Source organism: Archocentrus centrarchus, chromosome 9, assembly GCF_007364275.1.
Source record: "Archocentrus centrarchus isolate MPI-CPG fArcCen1 chromosome 9, fArcCen1, whole genome shotgun sequence".
In the NCBI taxonomy this organism is placed as follows: Eukaryota; Metazoa; Chordata; class Actinopteri; order Cichliformes; family Cichlidae; genus Archocentrus; species Archocentrus centrarchus.
In genome coordinates this window covers 17,529,647-17,551,237 of record NC_044354.1, presented here as the reverse complement: position 1 = coordinate 17,551,237, position 21,591 = coordinate 17,529,647, and the positions used below count along the sequence as shown (strand labels likewise).

General features: G+C 41.7%; 1 protein-coding gene and 1 long non-coding RNA gene across 3 annotated transcripts in view; both read right to left on the bottom strand.

Moving 5' to 3' along the window:
* The window catches only part of LOC115785729 (uncharacterized), a 22,304-nt gene extending 14,911 nt beyond the window's left edge, over nt 1–7,393 (bottom strand). The window contains exon 1 of the long non-coding RNA XR_004020381.1: nt 6,774–7,393. This is a non-coding gene — a long non-coding RNA (uncharacterized LOC115785729). The remainder of the gene's footprint in view (nt 1–6,773) is intronic.
* A 4,551-nt stretch (nt 7,394–11,944) lies between these two features.
* nr2f1a (nuclear receptor subfamily 2, group F, member 1a) lies at nt 11,945–20,590 on the bottom strand. Of its 2 annotated transcripts, none has more exons than XM_030737405.1 (3): nt 19,265–20,590; nt 17,287–17,811; nt 11,945–13,190 (listed from the first exon to the last, which is right to left on the bottom strand). In XM_030737405.1, the coding sequence occupies exons 1-3, from the start codon at nt 19,692–19,694 to the stop codon at nt 12,916–12,918; spliced, it is 1,230 nt and encodes a 409-aa protein (XP_030593265.1). In that variant the 5' UTR covers nt 19,695–20,590; the 3' UTR covers nt 11,945–12,915. The 2 variants fall into 2 exon arrangements, with proteins under 2 accessions (XP_030593265.1, XP_030593264.1); XM_030737404.1 differs by having other exon boundaries at nt 17,287–17,814; nt 19,265–20,589.
* Nucleotides 20,591–21,591: the final 1,001 nt, after the last annotated feature.

Below are 21,591 nucleotides of genomic sequence, written 5' to 3'. Positions count from 1 at the left end.
TCCTGCAACTTCTCTGCCCACAAGTTTGTCGTGTGTGTGTTTTATTAAAGCCACCTTGTCCTCAGCCATTTGATTCCATGAGGATGGAAGTTACTGAGCGATTCAGACACTGAAATATATCATTCTCTTTTCTCATTTAAAAGCATAGAGAGTATCGTTAATTTATAAGAATGTTATATACCAAAAAAAAAAAAAAAAAAGTTTAACATAATCGAAAAATAATCTCAGTTTAATGGCTCAGCTGACTCCAAACATAATACTGGAGTTCAGATTTATAGTTTAAACGTCTTCATGTGAGGAACAGATGAAGTCCCAGGAAGAAAAAAAAAAACCCAAACCACCACTCACAGCCCACATGGGCTGCATTTGTACTGTGTTCATCTTCAGCCACATAAAAGGAAAGCTATTTTCTCGATTCCTCCTGTGATCTGTTGACAAATTGAAAGATGGTTAAAATACAGGTTTTGTAACAAGTTCATTTGAATAAAAAATAATCATATATTTGTTTTTACAGGATTTTGTAGTTAACCGATAAGAAGAGCAAGCTTGTTTTCAAAATAAAATATTTGGTTTTCAGTGCAACAGTGTGTGTTTCTTTGTCGCTGACTGGCGCGTTAAGACCCCTGCACCTGATCTGTTTGTAGCTGGTCTGGGGCCACGGCGCTTTTAAGACAGCTGTAAAAGGCTCTCAAAGTCTCCAACACATTCATCAACGTCAGACACCGACAAGCCGCTATTTAGTGAAAGTGTAACTGCAGCAGTATATCTTAGAGCAGAGTGGACCACTCAGCAAACACAACAATGGACCCTTTTCCTTGCTAATAACCAATCCGAAATTGGTTAAAGTCTGACAGACGATAGCGAAAAAAACTATATAAATAAAAATAATAATAAAGAAATAAAATAAAATAAAAACGACAAATTAGATAAAGATGAATTTTCGTTCTTTAACATTTTTTACAGGCTAATAAAATGTTCTTTGTTGTGCATTGCTGCACTTTAAACACCCTTTCGTGGAGAGGTGACGTGTCATTATCGTTAATAGATTTTCTTCATAGCCAAAATATTGATATTTCTGCTGTGTACGATTCCCAGTCCAACATCGCTGTTGCATCATTTGATCGTGTATGCTTCTCTTCATTTAAATTTAAAGTAAAATCATTTAAAATATTTAAAGACTTTCCACATCCTTCAATATAATTTAAAATGTAATTAGAATACATGTTCTGCAATGCTGCATTTCTAAAGCAAACAATTATTAAAGGCTCAAATACTGTGTGACAGTCTGAGTTATTATCAGTTTCTGTTGCAATTAAATGCATTACTGATCGCTGGTTTTAATCGATGTGTTTCCACAGCTTAACAAAAAATGATAGTCGACACGGAATAATGCAATTTGAAAAGTCTAACTGTACACAGCGGTGGAATACGCTTTAAAGTCGATTGCAGCTGCTAAAATCTCTGGTTTAAGAATGGTCATGGGAAAGCTGCTCGGCTGCGCCGTGGACTGTGGGCTGAGAGCAGAGCTGAGGAGAGAGTGAGAGAGAGGGTATGAGGCGTTTCTTGTGCCAGAGGGTCCCACAACGCAGAGCGCCATCTAGCAAACTAAGCTAGAAACAATGACAGCATGGAGGGGTCTGCGAGAGGAAGGCTGCCTTTACGCAGACAGCACACAGGGGCGCAGAGGGACGCCACAACAAAGCAGCGCGGTTTAGCGCTCTCAAGCACTCCAAACAAGTTTACTGCTTGTACATGAGTGAGACACTATTCAACCAAAACGGATTTATTAGTGTTACTGTAACGTCTGCTGCTTTTTACTTTTCCACCGAATCCAACTTTAAAGGACATCGGAGGGTTCAAAGTGGCAAACCAGCAGATCAGTGGTCAAGCTCAAAATCGGGGAACTTTTTATTTCAAAGTGGGGGACGGCTGCTGTCTGTGCCACTTGACAAAATCACTTGATGCTATCACTCTTAAGCTCCATCGCAGCGTTTTACTCGGGATATGTATCTGTACCAAAAGCAAACAATGCATCTTCTGTCGAGGGTTTAGTTGGGAATCAATTTTATACATGTAGAGAGAAGGGGAGAGATTCCCTACTGCTGCTGAGTTGTATTGAGAGGTAGGTCTTTCGGCACATTAAAAGCCAGAAAAAGCAGACCCCTGTGTGCCAGTGATATGCTTCTATGGTATGACACCCCCCCCCCCCCCCCCCCACACACACACACACCCCCCAATCAACTTCACCGCAGCCATTATTTCATATACAAAGACGGAACTAAGTCGTGTTCCCTGTAACATTATTGCTGATAATGATGGCGCAATAACAGCAATAGCAGTTACAGGCACATACAGTATAAGCAGTAATAATGATGAGTAATAATGATAGCAGTGGTAAAAGCTTGATCGCGAGTATGGGCACACGCTCTATTAGTGCAGCAATCAATGCAGAGCTATATATCTAAAATGATCAAGCTTCACTGTTCTTCATTCAAGCAGCGGCCCCTGAGTCCACACAAGAACAAAAAGGTGTGTGTGTGTGTGTGTGTGTGTATAGGTAATGTAAACAAAGCAGTCCATCTCACTCTAGAGTAATATTGCATTTCTATGAAGCTGTTAACAAATTATTTGAAAAATTTTAAAATTAAAAAAAAAAAAAATATATATATATATATATATATATATATATATATATATATATATAAAAGCATCAAATTTACGCATGACACATTACCTTATATTTTTATCCCTCAGTTCAGTGTTTCTATCCAATTTATTCAGTTGAAATGTACAGCGCACATACCATTATATTCATACTTCTTCCGTTTTTTTTTATTTTTGCCTTAGAAGTAAATCCTTGAAATTCTGCACTATTACCAAAATTGTAGCATAGAGCCTAGTAATCAGAAAATTATAGGCTTGCTCCATAGCAAAGCCCTATTTTGGTGCTGTAAAGAACCATCTCAGAAAAGGTTTTCTATCTCTTCAGCATTATGGTGCTGTAAACAACCCCGCGAGGTTACGTTAAATGCTTCACATCAGCAGCATTAAAAGGGACTTTCTGATAACCACTCTGGCTTCCTTATTTTTTAATTCATTCACTATTTTATTTGCACGGATCAAAGCGAACCACTAAAAGGGAAAACCTTGGAGACGACTTCCTTTATACACCTAAACCTCTAAGATCCACTTTTTAGTCCATGTTTTATTTTCTGCTGCGCGTTCCGCAGGCCATGCCATAGTATTGAGACCCCACTTTATATACCCGCCTCCTGCGTGGAAAGGAAAGAGTGAAGATGTGACGGGGCGTATTTGAAGTATGACGAGCTTTGTGGTCCACTTCTTTTCATTCCCTTGCCTCAAATATACGCCCGCTTTCAAATAAGCCTCTTTGGCAACCCCATGCCGACCCCCCCCCAGCACACACACCCCCTGCCACCTTAACATGAATGGGCGACTGACCTTTAGGGCCGTGTCCACTCTGCGGTCCAGTTTTATCCAAATAAGCCTTCTCCCCCCACCCTGCCTCATATGGTGCCAGCAATTCTTTACTGATATCATCAGCGGATGCAAATGAATTTGGACGGGGCGGGGGCGCAGGAGGGGAGGGGGTAGTGTTGGTGATGTAGTCATGGACAAAATACCACACTGACTGCAGAATGCTGCATGTGGAGAGATGGGAATATTGAATACCCCGCCACCAGAACCATCCCAATTCAATATTGCAGAAAAAAAAAATAAAAAAAACACATTCCTATTCCAGAAATCTTGGCTGTAAAATACCACCAAGAAAAATCGCCATTCAAATGAGATGCGTTTATTTCTGCCTGGCCTTTGAAGAGAAGAGAGGGGTCGTGTCACTCAAACGAAGGAAAGGGCCACTGCGTTATAACCACCACCCCCCCTCCACTGCCCCCCCCCCCCCCCCCCCCCCTTTTTTACTCTCCCCTCTTCACTCGCTCAGACCGACCCCCACTTGTCCCCACACAAGCGCGCGCACCGACGCACACGTACACACGCACATTTACACCATAGCAAGCTGGCTTTGGGGGCGACATAGAGGCTAGATTAGAGCTTTGCTTCTTTAGTAAGGGAGAGGAGGCACTTCTATAATCACAGCGGCGGTATGTGGGGCCACAAAGAGTTTGCAACCACAGGGCGACTGGTCTTCTGTAGAGTGGTCCAAACCGTGGGCAAGCAAAAAAAAAAACAAAAAAAAATTGAAATAAAAAAAAATTTTTAAGAAACTATATCCAGCATATTACTAGGATCAAAACGCAGTGGTTATGGTGCGTGAAGAGGTTATTAACCTTCAGAGCACAGCAGAAGACCACTTCTAAATCTCCAAACAGCATAACTCTAGCATAACCTGATTTAAGACAATTCACCACGTTAACATGACCAGAACGAGGTGCGAAGTAATTATTTAGTTTGTGTAGAGACAGCAATGCATCCCTTGTTGACGATTTAGAGTGTGTTTCTGCACGCCTGCTGGCATCCCCTCTCTCCCTTAAGCGCAGTAGTGTAACGTGGACATACAAATTTGATGGATGGTGCTGAGTAAGATGGAAAAAAAAAAAAGACATGTATTTATCAACAAGCCTCTGAGGTGGCTGGGAGAGAGAGAGAAATAGATCCAACCATGGAGACTTAAGGGAGTCAATGGGAAACCTTACCACTGTCAGGAGCGGTTCCCAGTGGCATACATGAAAAATACCCTTCAATGCTTCGTTTCAGTTAATCATAATAGACCTACAGCAGCCTCTCAGAGCAATCCAGGTGAACACCGATAGCAGCAATATGAGCTGGTGCAAGTTTGACAGTTTAACAGCACATAACTGATAGATAGATAGATAGATAGATAGATAGATAGATAGATAGATAGATAGATAGATAGATAGATAGATAGATAGATAGATAGATAGATAGATAGATAGATAGATAGATAGATAGATAGATAGATAGATAGATAGATAGATAGATATGTGAAATTAAACAGATGTGAAATAATCACATTTGCTCATGATTCGAAATGTGCTCTGTTCAATTCAGATAATGTGTTTATGATTATCTGCATATAATATGCACTCAGAAAAAACAAATTAAACCACAACAGACACACTTGCGTAATATAGAAATGCAACATACAAACAAAATTAGTATTATTACCCAAATCCCAAGCAAATGTCTTTCGCATGTGTTTCGGGGAGACGTTGGATACCTGCTAAAAAGCTTGCCAATTTATTGTCAGTGGATAATATAGCAATAGAGCACAGAGAGTATAGGCTCAGTGGATTATATCTTTACACGCATTATTCTGCTTGAGTGACTGGCTGAAAAAAAAAAAAAAAAAAAAACCCACACAGGCAACAACAAAGATTGGTCAGGCATGAATGCGGCCTGTGTGTTTTGTCGTTATAACATATTAATCCATCACACCAGGAATTGGGGGCTATTTGAAAGGTGCATTTAATGAGATTTTTGTGGTTTATTTCTCCTTTTCCCTAAAAGTAGCAACTCACATACAAATTAAAAAAAAAAAAAAAAAAAAAAGAGAAATAAAAACACTTACCCAAAAATGTTTTTTAAGGAATTTTCTTTCTTTCTTTCCTCCCCCCCCCCCCCCCTTTATCCAAATTTTCATTTTTGCATGTAATGCAGGGAAAGTGGGTCACCAATAAATTCTGTCACAGCACTGATGTAATTGCAACAAAATGTTGCTGAGTAAAAATTGAGGAGCTCGCTGACTGCGGTGGCACAGTCACTCACCATCTGGAGTGTATTAGAAAGAGAAGCCGTAAATATTGCTGAAAAGCCCAGGCGTTATCAGGTATGTAAGCCCGGGCCTTGCTGCACGGCCTCCCATATGTTGACATAATCAGACTGTTGGGATGTCTATTAAAACGTATCTGAATTTAATAAATGAACACAGTAATTAAATTCAATTTGTTTGTGCAGGTCTCACAATGATTCCCAGTGCTGGTATGTTTACATTTTTGGAGTAGTGGATTATGATGGGATGAGATGCTGCATGGCTCATGGGATGTTATCACAGTACTGATGTTGCTGTTATGTTTGGAGCATAAGCAACAGGTTGGCTGGTTTCAGTTCAAACTTTCCCCAAATTTCCCCCTAAAAACAGAGCGTCTCGTTATTATAAGGGCCCGCATCAATCATGATTAGCTGTCTTTGTCTGTTATAAAGGTAAATCTTTGCCACTGAGAAGGAGGTAGGAGTTCTGCTCTGCTCTGCTACATCCGATTCAAGCGTTCTCCCTTTAAAACCAAGCATTTCCTTTCAGACCATCCGGGTCTCCTTTTTTCCTGGTAGTGGTTTATTCCACACGTGTAAACACCACCATCCGTGCAAACAAGGGTTAATATACTGTACACACGCGGCACACCAGTGAGAAAACCTGCACTTTGTAGTTTAATGCCACTTTTTTTTTTTATTCATTTCTTGGTCATGACAAGCCTACAGATGCGTATATATGGACACAAAGCCACACAAACATAGAAAAACGTCCATCCTCTTTCACTTTTTTACATATATACATATATATTTATATATCTATATCCCTCCTCCCCTTTCTCTCAGACTTCTCTCTCTCTTTCTCACTCACTCCCCCTGGCTTTATCCGTTTCAGTCCGAGGAACACACACGAACACTGAGCAAAAGGAACACGCACACACACATAGTCAAAGGAAAGGGAGAGAGGAGGAGATGAATTGACAGAGGGAGAGAGGGAGAGAGAGCGTCAAAATGAGCCTTACTTTTTTCCTTTTTCTGCCATGAATCTTCGTTTATCCGTCGTTGACAGAGCTTGACTTGATCCAACCACTTCTTCCTCAGTGCTAAAAAGTCCGAAGTAGTGCGCTTTAATTAATATATTTCTGGGCTATGTCCCGAACCCAGAAGCTTTAGAGAAGGAAGAGGAGTGCAGATTGAGACATATTGAGCCCGCTTTAAAAGGATCATTTCATCATGTGGGAGGTTGGGACACACAAAGTTTGGACCCGTGACTGGCATTCCGGAGAGACATGCATATTTTAAAACAACAAAGCAAGACAGAGACCGGGGGCCCCGGGGTGGGTGGGGAGAAAACTTGGAAAGAAGTTACTATCAGATGAACAGCTGTCATTGTTGGGCAAGACTTGAGCCCATATTAAGATATAGCCATTTGGGGGAGAAAAAAAGAAAAGAAAAAAAAAGAAGAAAAACAACTTGCTCAAAAGGTTTCATTGACAGTCTCCATATTACCCTCTGAAATCTGAAATCTTTCAATTTAGAATCGACTCGTTAATAAATATATTCATTTTCTGTCAAACCTACACCTAACCTAATTGTTAATGGTTTCTATACTAGAAATAAAATCCAGCACAACTTTTCAACATTCACATATTTTGAGATTAGTTTCTCGTCTTTGGCAGCGTTAAATCCGCACGTTACTTTTATCCACACATTATGGAGCAGTCGTAAATAATAACCTGAATAGAGGACTGCTTTACAGACGTTTAAAATCTGAAAAAAAAAATGTGGCACTGCATTAAACCAAAAATATCAAAAATCATCATGGAAAACATCCAGCTACACTTTAACTAGAAATACAATTAATAATATTACAGTGAAGCACATAGGCTCAAAATTGTTTTTTATCCTAAAATATTTAAATCGTGGCAGTTAAGGTTGCAATTTAAAACGTCTCCCACTTCTATTTTGTCAAGTCACACACAATTGTATCTCTCTCAAGTAAAGCCAGTGTGCTTAGCGCTGTCACTTCTGCACAGCTTTTACAACATCACCCCCTCCTTTTATTCTCTGCTTTACTAGAAGGTTTTCTCTCTTGTGCAAGGGGTCCATTCGTGCAAAAGGAGTGGAGAGGGCATAAATAAAAATGTGTTGGCTGTGACGAGAGATCTGTCCGCTGGAAATGAAGGGCCAGGGGAAGAAGACAAAGGGGGGAAATGTATGCAGTGGTGTAGAGCTGGATATCTCTGTTAGTTGTCAGCGTTTAGTCCATGGCTGTGGAATGCTAATGAGTGAGGTCTCTCTCCCTTTCTCTCTCCCTTTCTCTCCTTCTTCTTCTCAACCCACCACCCCCCACTCTCTCAGGGAGAAAAAGCGGATCGATAGCTGACCCGATGGTTTTGGCCAATGCTTTATTTATCTGGCCAGGCAATGATATTATCAGCCTTGAACGTTATATACAGCAAACGTCTTCCTAAATCAACACAAAGGGATCCGCTTACACAGCGATCCGGGCTTTTTCACAATCACCTCTCTCCCTCGGCCAGTGGCGCACGCACACACGCGTACGTACGTTGGTAGACACACGCTTTTACGCACAGGCAGACAAGGAACGAGCCCGCACACATACATACTTCACAATTATATATTGAAATCCTAACATTTGCCTGCAAACACAGTTGTGACAGTCCTGAAAGACACGCGAGTGCACACGCGCGCGCGCGCAGGGAGGCGCCCCCTTCTGTCACATTCACAACTAGGCATATTCCATACCCCGAAGGGCTGGATTTGATCCATGGCTTAAAGGTTGCCTATGTGGTCTGCGGACAGATCTCTGAACAACACATTGTAATCACACGATACGCCTCTCCCCATTGACTGTGCACTCTCAGCACAGCTAGAAACGGACTGTTTGCAGAGATACAGCAAACACCTCACGGGAATCCGTTTAATTTGGACATTCGTCCTCACCGTGTGCTCCCAGCCATTTTGCAAGTTTGTCTTGTCTGTGCTTGTTAGACCCGGTGAAGCACTTGTTGTCCTGTGTTGTCGTCATTTTTACGCACGAGACAGTATGAGAAATAAGCCGTGTCATACTTCAGGCCCCTCCCCCCCCCCCCCCCCCCCCCCCCCCCCACTCCCACCCCATCATCTCCCACCAATACAAGCAGCGGCTGTTTAGAAATTGCTACTGTCTCAAACAACAGTATTTGTCAAATGTGACCGGGGAAACCAGGCTACTATAAGTGAAATGTAGTGACGTGTGACGCCAATAGGACATTTCCACTGCTGCATAAAACCACTGGTTTGCACTGAGGGTTTTGGAGAAATAGGCTCGCTGACAACTTAGGATAATAAATGTTTCGCTTTCAGACAGATATCTCAAACGTGAAATCGCACCCAGCTGCTTGTGTAAAGCAAACAAATAGCCCCCCGTGTTAGGAGTCCTCCACTTGTGGTTTGATGAATGAAACCAGACAAAGGTAAATGGTTATTTAACTCATTTCGTAGTAAGACTTTGGTAACCGGAGTTTCCGAAATTACAGAGACACAAATGGAGCCTAAAGTGTACAACACATCTATCTCCTTTACCCAACGCAGCTATGGTCTAATCTGACAGTGCATTTAGTTTTCTCTTAGTGCACTTTCTTTTGTCTTATAAAAACACACACAGCATCAAACTTTCATTTAATTAATACTAATTTTGTAATCACATCAGGACACAAGACATTTGTTGATAAACGCCCGATTGTAAAATTAAGAAAACATCGCTGTTGTTTGACGCGTATTATTTTAATATTTGAAGTGTTACATAATATACTAAATTAAGCCTCTGTCAAAATTGGTACACTGCGTAAATACAAAATATTTTTTTTTCCAAGAGTCCTCATGTGTTTTGCTCGCACAGCCTATACAGAAACGTTAATTGGGAACACATGCCACCATTTTATCTGTTTTTGAACTGTTGCTTTATATAGCCTGCAGTGTAACAATTGTATAACAGAATGCTCTCAGCAAGAGGATAAAAGATAGTCACTCTAGAGGGATTTTGAATACATTATGTGGAGACAACCAGCTGAAAGCTGCGTTTAATAACCCAGCAAACCGTTTAGACCAGAGCTACATAAAACAAAAGCATTCTGAACTTCTTTGATGACCATGGAGGATCCATATTAATTTTCTTAAAAAACATAAAATAAATAAACATAAATAAATAAACAAATATTACGGACAGTCCGTTTCGTCATCCAGGAAATTATCCTCTGGATTATTTGGAAAAACAAACAAATAAAATTGCACACACACACACACACACACACATACACGCGCACACACACACACACACACACACACACACACACACACCAAAGAAAAATTGGCTAAATAATAGCAGCGCCATGGTGCGTTTTTAAGGCTGCATTTTTGCTGGTTATGTCTCCCTGTTTTTATTTTTCATTTTATTTGATTGCCTTTATAAAATGTATCTCATTCTGTCTCCACCAATAAAATAAAGACCCAATCAGCTGATTATTCTGCAACTTTCATCTGACCTAAGGTTCGGGGAGAATCACGGCCACAACACGGAAACAACATCCAAACTGAAGATAATTTATACGTGTACAGTATCTCAGGTGACAGCAGAGCGCGTGGCCCAGTGACAGGTTCGAGAGAGGTGCAGTATGCAGAAACAGACATCAGTCATAATACTAAGACAAAATGTTTTCTGTGAGAGAACAGCTCAGGAGAACCTAAAGCAAAACCTACCAATAATTCGTACATTAGCACCAACTAATGAATACGTTAATACTGAAGCCTTTGAACGAAGCAAGCAAGCAAAAAAACAAAAAAACAAAAAACAAAAAAACAAATAAACCACCGGCACAAATCCCCCCTCCCCCAGTCCTATAAGGTAGATAACATATGGCAATATCAAATTCAGCCATTGTAACGTGCTACATGCAGTTCAGCTCCTGTTCTACTGTCCCTCATCACTGCCAGTCAGCAGATGAAGATGTGGGCAATATGGCAGACAAGCAACACGTCTGATGATGAAGGGTGGTGGTGGGTTGGGGGGGGGATAACAGGCAAATTTAATAATTGTCACACCAAAACCCCATTTTCTACCTCATAACGCCTTCCAACTTATCACATTTTATCACTCTAGGTGTTAGTGTAATGCGGTATTGCCAGTGTGGGTAGATTCAGGTAAATAACCGGGCTTCCTTTGTCACTTGGGGAGGATATGGAGACAAAAAAAGAGAGAGGACGCTTGTCAGAAACAGGCCAATGCAAGGACAGCAACTCGAGGTAACCCATCTAACACACTGAAGACTTATCGATGGACTCATTACCCTGAGCGTATGAGGCAAAGCAGGGCTACATCTCTTTGCCTCTTTCTAGTTTTCCTCGCGGACACACATGCGCGCGCGCACACAAACACACACATACATACATTTGACTTCCTCCCAACGCATTTCTTCTCTCATTTGTCTCAGCACTGGCTCCAATAGTCTCTCTACCCCCTCTTTCTTTCTTTCTCTTCCTCCCTCCCTCCTTTCTCCTCTCTATCCCCACACAATGCATCACACTCGGTGTTCCTATCGACTGGCTTACATGCTGTAAAATACATTTTCCAGATTGATCACGCATATCACAGCAGCTTTGCAGCGGGGCCTAACCCTTTTGCCAAATGACGCCCACATCAATATTGAGGCAAAGCACTATCAAGACAGAGGTTTTAAGAACGGGGTAGAGGGGAATATTGTTTGTGGAGAATCACCTTGATTAAGCCACAGGAGGAAGGACAGAGGTGGCTCTGTGTGGTGCGCAGGCTTCCCTTGCTGTCTGGGAAAAATATTAAACATTAATGCGCTCACAGGCTGGCAGAGAGCTCACGGCTGTAGTTCCTCACGTATAGTCTCTCTTCCGTTGCATCCGCACTGCCTATGTCAGTGGGTCTGTTAAAATGTAAGGTATGCGCCGATTGTGTAATTACCATACGAAATCCGTGCACCTCGTTTTCACTGTTAGGCGATTTAGTGGCAAAAAGTATTTAGAATATGTGTCTGACTCAGTAAATGTTGGGCTTTACTTGCGTTTTTCTCAAAGAAACTGGAAGCGCACAGAGATAACATGTTCCCTCAGATGGCATATAATAAGCCATAGCATCTTGACATTTGCTTTCATGAAAACGCTTGAGAATGAGACATCGTTGCCTATTTCTTTTTTAATAGTACAGTCACCATCACACAACTTCATCAACCGACCCTTCTGCAAAAAGCTGCATCATGGAGTAAGCAAATTGAAGGCAACAACCAATAAAATTCAAGAAACAATGAAAATTTTCAAGACGAAACAAACAAAATGTATTTGAAATGATATATTAAAAGTGCTTTTGATTTTCATGTCTCTCCTCTGTGACTGATGATCGACTCCACACGCACTTATGGTCCGGGTAAAGGCGCCCCAGACGTCCTGGAGTAAAAATGTCAGTAAAAATGTCCTGGAGGTCAGTTTGCTGCTGTTGCAGGTCCATCGTATCAATTGGGAAAAAGTTCAACCATCAGTGGTGATATTGTCATAGCGATTAGACTGTTTCTTATTTGTCTAAATTTCTTTATTTTTCTGTTTTTAAATTCTCACTTCAATTTTAATTCTTGGAGAACATAGCTTCGACAACATATATCGCACTCATTATAAGAAGCAAAAAGGTTATATCAAAAAATTATTAGTATAGAATCACAGAAACCCTGGTTTAGAACCAGAAAAAATACAAAACAGAGAGGTACATAGACACAGGACAATTCTTATAATTGCTTGGAAACATTATTTTCCCGCTAAGTCTTGATTCTTTTTTCTTACTGCGCATATGATGTTTTTCATTTTATTTGTATTTTTTACAAAAAAGTAAAATAAAGACTAGTATTTTACAAAATGAAGAGTTTTGTTCTTGAAGATGAGAGTGGATTTACACAGGTGTAAAGTCCAGTTCCAATATTTTTCTGTACATAATGTATTCCATCACAGTCCCAGAAGACAGAAAAAAAGTAATGTCTTCCAAGTTTCTCAGAAAAGGTCCTATATATAGTCTTCTTGAAGGAGGATGGGGTGAGGGGTGCTGAATTTTGGTCCTTTTTTCCTCTCTTTTTTTCCACTTTCATATAAGGATCATTGGATGGACATGTAAGGCCAGTTGAAGCTGCTCCCGGATAATAGCATATCCCTGATGAGGGTTTCAATAGGAGTTTTACCTACCAAACGGACGAAGAACAGCTGCTCGATTACCGAAGAGGAGACGGTGCGCAGAGAGGGCAGCCGCAGCAGCAGCTTCCCAAAGCGGCTGGGCTGGTTCGGGTACTGGCTCCTCACGTACTCCTCCAGGGCGCACTGGGATTTCTCCTGTAGACTCTCGATGTGAGCAGCGTCCGACAGGCCGCAAGCGTCTGAGGAACACACACACACACACACACACACACACACACACACACACACACACACACACACACACACACACACACACACACACACACAATACACTGTGGTTAGGGTCTATAAGCTCTGGGGTACAGCACGTTGTGGATAAAATGCCTTAATCTGATATCGTTGATGTCATAAATTTAGAGGAACAAGTCAAACAATAATAAATGTATGATTAAAATTATATTCCAAACTATGTCAGACCACCAAGCACGCAGAGAAACATACACGCGACAGAAACAAATCCACATAGTCCTGCATTATCTTTGAAAATGATTTTTGAAGGTGTGCAAAGGTTCGTATTGCCGATATATTCGCTGAATAGGCACATGGTCACTTTTTGTCTCAAACAGGCTTAGCTTTGGCAAGTGCACACCTTGCCATACCTAATTTGTGTCCTGCAAAAGCGCTCTGGTTATCATTCAACACCCGCCATTATGTGTTATTGACAATGTGGAATGAACAAACACGCTGCCCAAACATGCTACATCACAGTGAGCGAGTGGGACTGTTATAGCCTACAGAACAAACAAGGGACTTGCTGCTGCAGTAGGGGGATGCACAGCTCAGTGGACGATACCGCTGCCTTTCCTTGCAACAAGCAACAAGAACATAGTCCTAAATGTCATGTAAAGTATTTCAGACATGTAGAGTAAGAAGTGGTGGGCAGTACGGCAAAATACGAAAGGTAGGCTACAGGCCTAAAGGCCCCTGCTCTTAATGTCTGGACTCTTGGGATTCAAGTATAAGGAAACATAAACGGCACTGATGAATCTGAAATTACACTAGACGTAATGTGACCTAATTACTCTGTAGTAAGCTGTTAAGTGATTTTGCCGCTCTTCTCTCCATAGACCACTCTTGGCCTGTTTTTCGATGGAGCCTATAGGACAGGGCCCTAAAAGCAATCAAATTTATTAGAGGAGGTGAAGTCAATAGTCACAGAGAAGCGACATAAAATGTCAGAAAATGAGCCTGTGCTCCACGCAGGCGAGACGAGTTAGGTGGTAACTGGTGGGATATGTAGCCACGCTTCAATACGGGCAAAGGCAAATAAGGCTTGAATCAGTCTTGTTAGTGTCTTACAGGTTTTAATCTCTTGTTTAAAAAAAAAATCTGTTTTTCTCACAATCAGGGCATGCGTACTGCGCTGCTTATAAACGTCTAAACGCAAACAGTGTAACCGCTCTCACATATGATCCCACATGAAGGTTAGGCTGTCCTTAAAAGATCCTGTAGTAAGGCGTGCTTTTGTGGAAACTACTAAAGAACGACTGCTTTAGTTTTAAGCACTATACATTTAGCGCTGGACAGGGACTTTAAAGCCCATTCTTAATTTCTCAGTGCTATAATTCACTATGGCCAGACACAATAACCTTATGAACCCGGGGGCAACGCTGAGATCTCGGGGTGATTTACTGTGACCCTTGTCCGGCCGGTCAAAGCACCATGTATGCAAATCCCTCTGGATTAACGCTGAGTGTCCCTTTTAAAATCTACAGCAATCAATGGGGCTGAAATTAATTACATTAGGAAATATCTTGTAAAAATCTAATACTTGGCGTGGATTTTGCAATGCAGCCATATAGGGTGTTCAAAGCATTGCAGAAAATATGTTGCATATGAACGAATGCATCAGGAGAAAGCTGGTCAAAGACACCCCATAGCTCTCCATAAGGCCCTGTCTGCAGCACTGCACCCCATAACCTCAGTAGACTGGGAAACAGGAAAAGATAGCTTCCAGATTCGCAAATGACTATTTCTGAGTTAGCAAAGGCACACACACACACACACACACACACACACACACACACACACACACACACACACACACACACACACACACACACACACACACACACACACGCCACAGTGTGCACATGTGGATAAGGAGTTAATGCAAGACAATGATCCTGAACTCTTGTGGAATAGTTTAGCCTGACCACTATTATTTATGCATCGAATACTGACAAGTCGGGTGTTATTAAAGGCAAACAATCCACGCTGATCTTGGCAAAGTGCCACATGACTTTCTATAGCCGACACCAGTTGTATCCTATCAAACTAACTAAATGATCTGTTAGAAAACATGGAGGATGTTAATGTGTGTATGGAGTTTCTCTGGGTAATCTGGGGTGAATTACTGAAACGCTGTGCAATAAAAAAAGGGGACATAGTCAGCTATGTCACTACACACAGCTACATTACAGGATGTGTGGGCTAATATTGAGCAAAGCGAATCTAAAAGGCTGTCATATTACCTAAAACGGTAACTGAGACCAAATACGTATTGTTTGTCTTAAACATATATTTACTTCCCAGTAAGCCACCAAAAATTGGCGTATCAAATTAACCAAACTGTCAAAGCCCCAAACTGAAGTAGTTATTATGGCTTCTGAAACTAAAAATACAAACAATTACTAAGTTCTCCAACTGTAGGAAAACCTATGTGGTAATGTTTTCACCAAAGAGGAAAAGTAAAGGCTGACGGCGGTTTCGTAGCTTGGAATACAAACTCTGAGTTCCTTTTTTGTTTGACTTTGGTGAGCACTGAACTTTTTAGATAATTTCAATTCTGATAATACGCAGCGAATCACAGTATATTCACACTGTAAGATATTTTAATATGATGTGGGGGGGATTTTGTGATAATATAATAAAAATAATAGAAGGTCATATATGATAATAAAATAATAACGTAATTTAATTAAATATAAAAGAATAGAATATAGCCATAATATAATTTAATATGGAAACAGTAAAGGTAATATATATATATGTGAAGCTGTAGCTCTCAGTGAAGATAATTTAATAATAAAAAGGCCTAATTATCACTGAAACACACTAAAAAACAAGTGTAACCTCCTTCACATTAAAATGTTATGCCGCTTTCTAGGGATAATGAATGTGCCAATTATTTCAATATAAAACCAAATCTGAAAACCACAATAAAACTGAATATTTTATTATGTGCGTGCGCAATTGTAGATGATATGTAACCTAAATACAGAATTTTGTGATGGGCCCAACGTGAGACAATGAGGTCAAAACTTTGAGGTAAGTTCAGAAGTACTTTGAGGCCTGCAAGCGAGTTTAGACTTTCCTTTTTCCTTCCCATAATCAACAGACTCCTTTGACATAACAGGCCTACCGCCAGCAAGCCTACACGACTAACTCCAAAATAGCATCCAAATTATGCATCGAGCATAAATAAGGACCTTTATAACCTCGCCCCAGTCGGCCGTCAATGAAACAATGAACTACGCAAGTTTTTTTTTTTTTTTTTTTTTTTTTAAGAAAAGCTGCTGATTACTTTTCAAAGCTGTGCAGTGAAAGAAACTATTCCCAATAACTAATAAAATTAATCGGTTAGCTCTAAGTAATCAACAAACACTCTAAGCAGCAGTGTTGCTCTGTGTCCTACAGAAGCGATCCACTGACACAGCCTACTAGTCAACTTTCATCAGCTTTTTTGTTCTCAATCTGCTAAGGATTATTTCCTGGCCCCCCAAGACATGTGTTTGCACACGAAAAGCGAGGATAAAAGCATGCACCGACACTCATAAGTGCATCAGCTGTCATATATCACCCGGTGATAGACTATTTAATCTTTACGCTCAATTATTTGACACCTGTTCCAAAATTTATGGAGGCGAACAATTTCAGTCTCGGTTCAGACATGTTCAGAAAACTTTAAACTCAACAATTATAAAATATTTACACATGAGAATGTTAATTATCTCCTTTTAAAAAAGCACTGAAGTGAGTGATGCACTTGAAAAACTTGATGCGCTTACTCAATCTGGATTTGTTTACACGTCTTATGCTGCGGCTACAGCTGACATGGAATTGCATGTAAGTGGATATGTAGCAAGCTGTTGACAAAATAGCTTTCATCGGCAACACAAACATCTCGTAATCTCAGATTTGTGACCAGCCTAAACCTGACAGCTATATTCTTGATGCCACAGTGCTTCGCTTTAGGAGCCTGCACCCAATAACATTAGAACTAGGCCTCATTTGATTTTAGGCATGTTTTTGTGTGACATGTGGAACACTCACCTGATGTAAAAAGCACGATGGCTTTGAGGCAGCTGTACTCTGCCGAGTCTACGTGCAGGGTCTTAAGCTTCTCCACTTGCTCCTGGAAGATCCGGATGTGATCCATGAAAGCCACGACGCGGTCCGCGGACATCGGGGAGGCGTGGAGGCCCGCAGCGGCGAGCAGAGGGGCAACATGCAGAGGCATGGAACACTGGGCCGCGTTAAGCACAAACAACTCGCTCCACGTCAGCCTGAGAAGGGACACCTGGTCGGTGATCTGCAGGTCGGGAAAGAAAGGGATGTTTCTCGCCCACTCCACGGCGCTGAAGAGCAATCGAGCCGCCAGCTCGCAGATGTTCTCGATGCCCATGATATTGTTGGGCTGCATGCACTGGCTCCCGTACCGGGACGTCGGGTAAGGTTCGGCCCGCAGCAATAACGAGATGTATCCGGACAGATAGCAATGGCCATTCAGAGGGTCCCCGTTCGTCAGTGCGTACTGGCCTGGGTTGGGCTGGGTTGGAGGCATTCGTCCTCGCTGAACCGCTGACAAAAAGAAAGAAAAAAAGAGGAAATGTGCATCCAGAACTGATAAAGATTGTTCATGAGTACTACAACCATGATGCAAGCTGCAGCTTGGGTGCTTTTCCTCAGTAAAAAGGCATGCACTGAAATAAAAAATTCAGCACGCTTTTCAAAACATATTGACTACTGTAGACTGATCGTAAGACTGTAATGTTTCACAGCAAATTATTCTATCGACACTATAAACATCTTATCAAAACAGATATGCTATGTCCCTCATTCCTCGCACTGCATTTGTATTTAGGGATGTAGAATATACATTAGGGCTGAATGCAAATGAAAATATGTCCTCTTTTAAACACAAAACACACACATTTTTTGTTATCCAAAAGTAGATTTAGCAATTTATCTACCATGGACATTTTGAGGCGTAATTACATGTTACTTTAACACTGCATTTACGTGGAGTCTTGTTTTAGAAAAATAATTTTTAAAATCGGCCAAACGTATTAGAAATACGATTGATAATTACTGTTAAATGCAGGCACATTTGCACATTTTGCCCACATCAAGGGCTCAGCTAGGTTTAAAAGGATTTCAGCAATTGTTTAATACTAAAAATAAAAAAATAATGCAAGTCAGTGTACATTATGCATGGGCTTGTAGTGTGTACTGCAAATAATAGGCTTAAATGGAGGGATGTCTACATAAATTGGAATCAAACACCTGGCATAGAGAGCAAAGTTATAAGGCCTGTAATGCACCAAGCTAAACAAGGAGCCACGAACAACTTCAGCGACGTTATTTAGCGTGTTTGAGCTGTCTAGTCAGCGTAAGGAGCCAGAGAGACGTGGGTTTGTAGTGTGTTCGTCTTACATTCACACAAACTCGGGTTACAAATCCCACTGTACAATTATACATTAGTAAGCTGCAGATACTTAATGGTAGGGACTATTAGCCTTGCACACTGTACACACACATACACACACATACTGTATACACACACACACACACACACACACACACACACACACACACACACACACACACACACACACACACACACTGTACATACACACACATACACAGAGACAAACATAGCAGGCACACACGCACACACAACCACTCATCTGCTCTAAAACCTATACGTAAAATGGGCTTGTTTTTACTTAATGCCTTTGCTTGCAAACAGTACAGTTTAGCCTGCGAGAAAAAACAAAATAAAAGGGTCAGCTGGACGAGTCGCTTTGTTCAGGCGACCTGCCTTTACGAGCATAGCTGCTGTGGCTGCACTGGCCTTTTTACCCCTCTCTCAGACTAACCATTCATGCAAACATCCCTCTCAAACATGGATGGAGACTGCAGTATGCCCAGCTATATAGCCTGTGACCTTAATGCAACATGGCAGCTCTGTTATTCTGCAACTAGGATGATGCGTAATCATAAGTGGGCTTTAAAAATAAATATTCACCTTCCCGCCGCATCCCCACTTTTAAACACTTCTTCAGCCGACAGTATTGGCACTGATTTCGGTGGTGCTGGTCAATGGGACAGTTCCTATTGGCACGACATGAGTATGTTAAGTTCCTCCGTACACTCCTCTTGAAGAAACTTTTGCATCCCTCGCAGGTGAACTGGCCGTAGTGTTTGCCGCTCGATTTGTCTCCGCAAACCACACATTCAATATGCTGCTGACTCTGTCCAGAATTTTGACTCCCCTTGTCCCCGGCCGTTCCCGGCGTGGACGGGGGTCCTGGCTGGCTGGGGGTCTGCGGAGTGTGCGGCGCCGCGGACGCCGCCTGCTGCTGCTCCCTTGCCGGCTGCGCTGCTGGGTTGGGGCCGCTCGGAGGTCCGGCCACGTCTTCCTGCGGATCTCGCCAGACGCTAACTACCATTGCCATATCTCGGCCCCGGAAAGTGCTATAAAGCGAAATGATCGCCGATGTTTATGAAGCGTAGAGGAGAAAAATGGGATCTCAAAAGACGGGGCAGTGCAAAGTCAAATTGGAGCACGCAATCTCATATGGGGTAAGAAGGAGAGTACAACGCGATCAATACATTCAAAATTCAGGAGTGCGATTGAATAGGCACCCGATCAGGATATGCAAGTATCGGGAGGCCAGTTCCAAGGTAAATTGCAGTCAGCCATTCAGGAATCCCTAATCTTGTAGGAAAACCCGAGTCCAGACGTAACAAATTGCAGTTTGATATAAAATAGCCACAAAGGGAAGGCAGGAGCGATTCACATGGACGCAGGAACGAGTAGAAAAAAAAGAAGCTTTTTGCTGGAAAGACTCGCGATCCAAAGTGCTGCGGAGATAAATTCCTTTTTCTTTTCTTCCCCTTGCTCCTTTACACTCCCGTCTTCGTCGTATAGGAGGGGAGGAAAAACTGAAGAGCTGGATTTTTACATCTATATTCTTAAATAAACCTCATCATCTCGCCAGGCAGCGAAAGAAAAGCGTTTCGCCGAATGAAGTGCCCATGTATAGTTTCACCTCTCTCCAGCAGGAGGAATGGAGATACGAAGAGAAAAAGATAAAAAAAAGAAGAGGAAAAACACCAACAACTGATAGAATATGCAAGAAGAAGGAGAGACCCAAAAAATGAATGCGCTTAAACGGGAGGACCAGCAGAGCAATGTTTCCGAAACGGGGGATCTGCGCGAATGTCTGTATATAGTGAACTTTGACACTACTATTGAAACTGACACGTTTCTATGGAGATCGCTGCGCCTTATATGGTGCTCATGTCAAGGAGCCAAGAGAGGGGCTGCTGGAGACTGATAATCAAAGGCGACTGACTGGCCAGAGCCCTGCATAGAGGAGGAGGAGAGGAGGAGAGGGGGGGAAAGGGAGAGAGAAAATGGGAGGCTAAGGTTATAGCCAAGCCCTCTCTTTCTCTCCATTGGTTAGAGTCCCCCTCCGTTCATTCACTGCAAAAAGTGTCCATCCCAATAAGTCACTAGGTCTCCTGTTCACATGTTCAAATGTTATTTTTTTCTGAAAATGCAGCAAAAGAAAAACAACTATAGTTGATAGAATTCCCCTTGTTTCCGATCGTACTTCGAGTCGTTTGCAGAATATTTTAGGAGTCGATATCTTGACATAAAGCCAAGCACGCGGGGAGATTAATTTAGTAATTAATAGTTGATGCTATGGATTTTACAGTGATAGATCGATGGGCATTAGAAACAAGTAGAAGCATCTCTCCCCTGGATAGAAGATTCAGTCTCCCGCTTCAGTTCCAGTACCGAACTGACTGAGGTCTGAGGATGGATATTTTTTGCAGTGTTGCCATCGACGACCGGAGGGGTTGGGGGGGGCTCTGACAGGCACAATTTACATTGAGCTCGCCCCGCGCTGCTATTTACTTTGAAACCTGATTAGTATGGGCCGTCTATTGTCACCAAAAAAGAGGAAGAAACCCTGGACAGAATAGCAAAAAAAAAAAAAAAAGAAAAAAGAAAAAAAAAAGCGGGGTAAAGGAAAGAGTGGACAAAGATTTTACGCACGACAAATAAAATAATTAAAAAAAATGTGCGCAGCGGCGAAAGGGGGCTTCTGCTTCAGAAATTCCCCGAAGTTTCAAAATGGTTTGTCTCGGACTGTTATCTTCATTATAGAATTAACGGATGTCATTAATGTTTTGCAGTGGATTTATATTTTCACACGCTGTTTTGTCCTTGGCATGCGCATTGCGGTACGTCGTTGCCTGTAATCGGCACAGTCTCGCTGATTAAAACTTAACGTTTAGTTTAAACCAGTTAATAAGAGAAAGAGAATGTCAGTGGGAAGA

Coding starts and splice junctions, on each gene's coding strand:
- nr2f1a (XM_030737404.1), bottom strand. CDS start 19,694: ATGGCAATGGTAGTTAGCGTCTGGCGAGATCCGCAGGAAGACGTGGCC. Junction 17,815..19,264: donor AGTGGGGATGCGGCGGGAAG/GTGAATATTTAT, acceptor TCTTTTTGTCAG/CGGTTCAGCGAGGACGAATG. Junction 13,191..17,286: donor CATCGTGCTTTTTACATCAG/GTGAGTGTTCCA, acceptor TGTGTTCCTCAG/ACGCTTGCGGCCTGTCGGAC.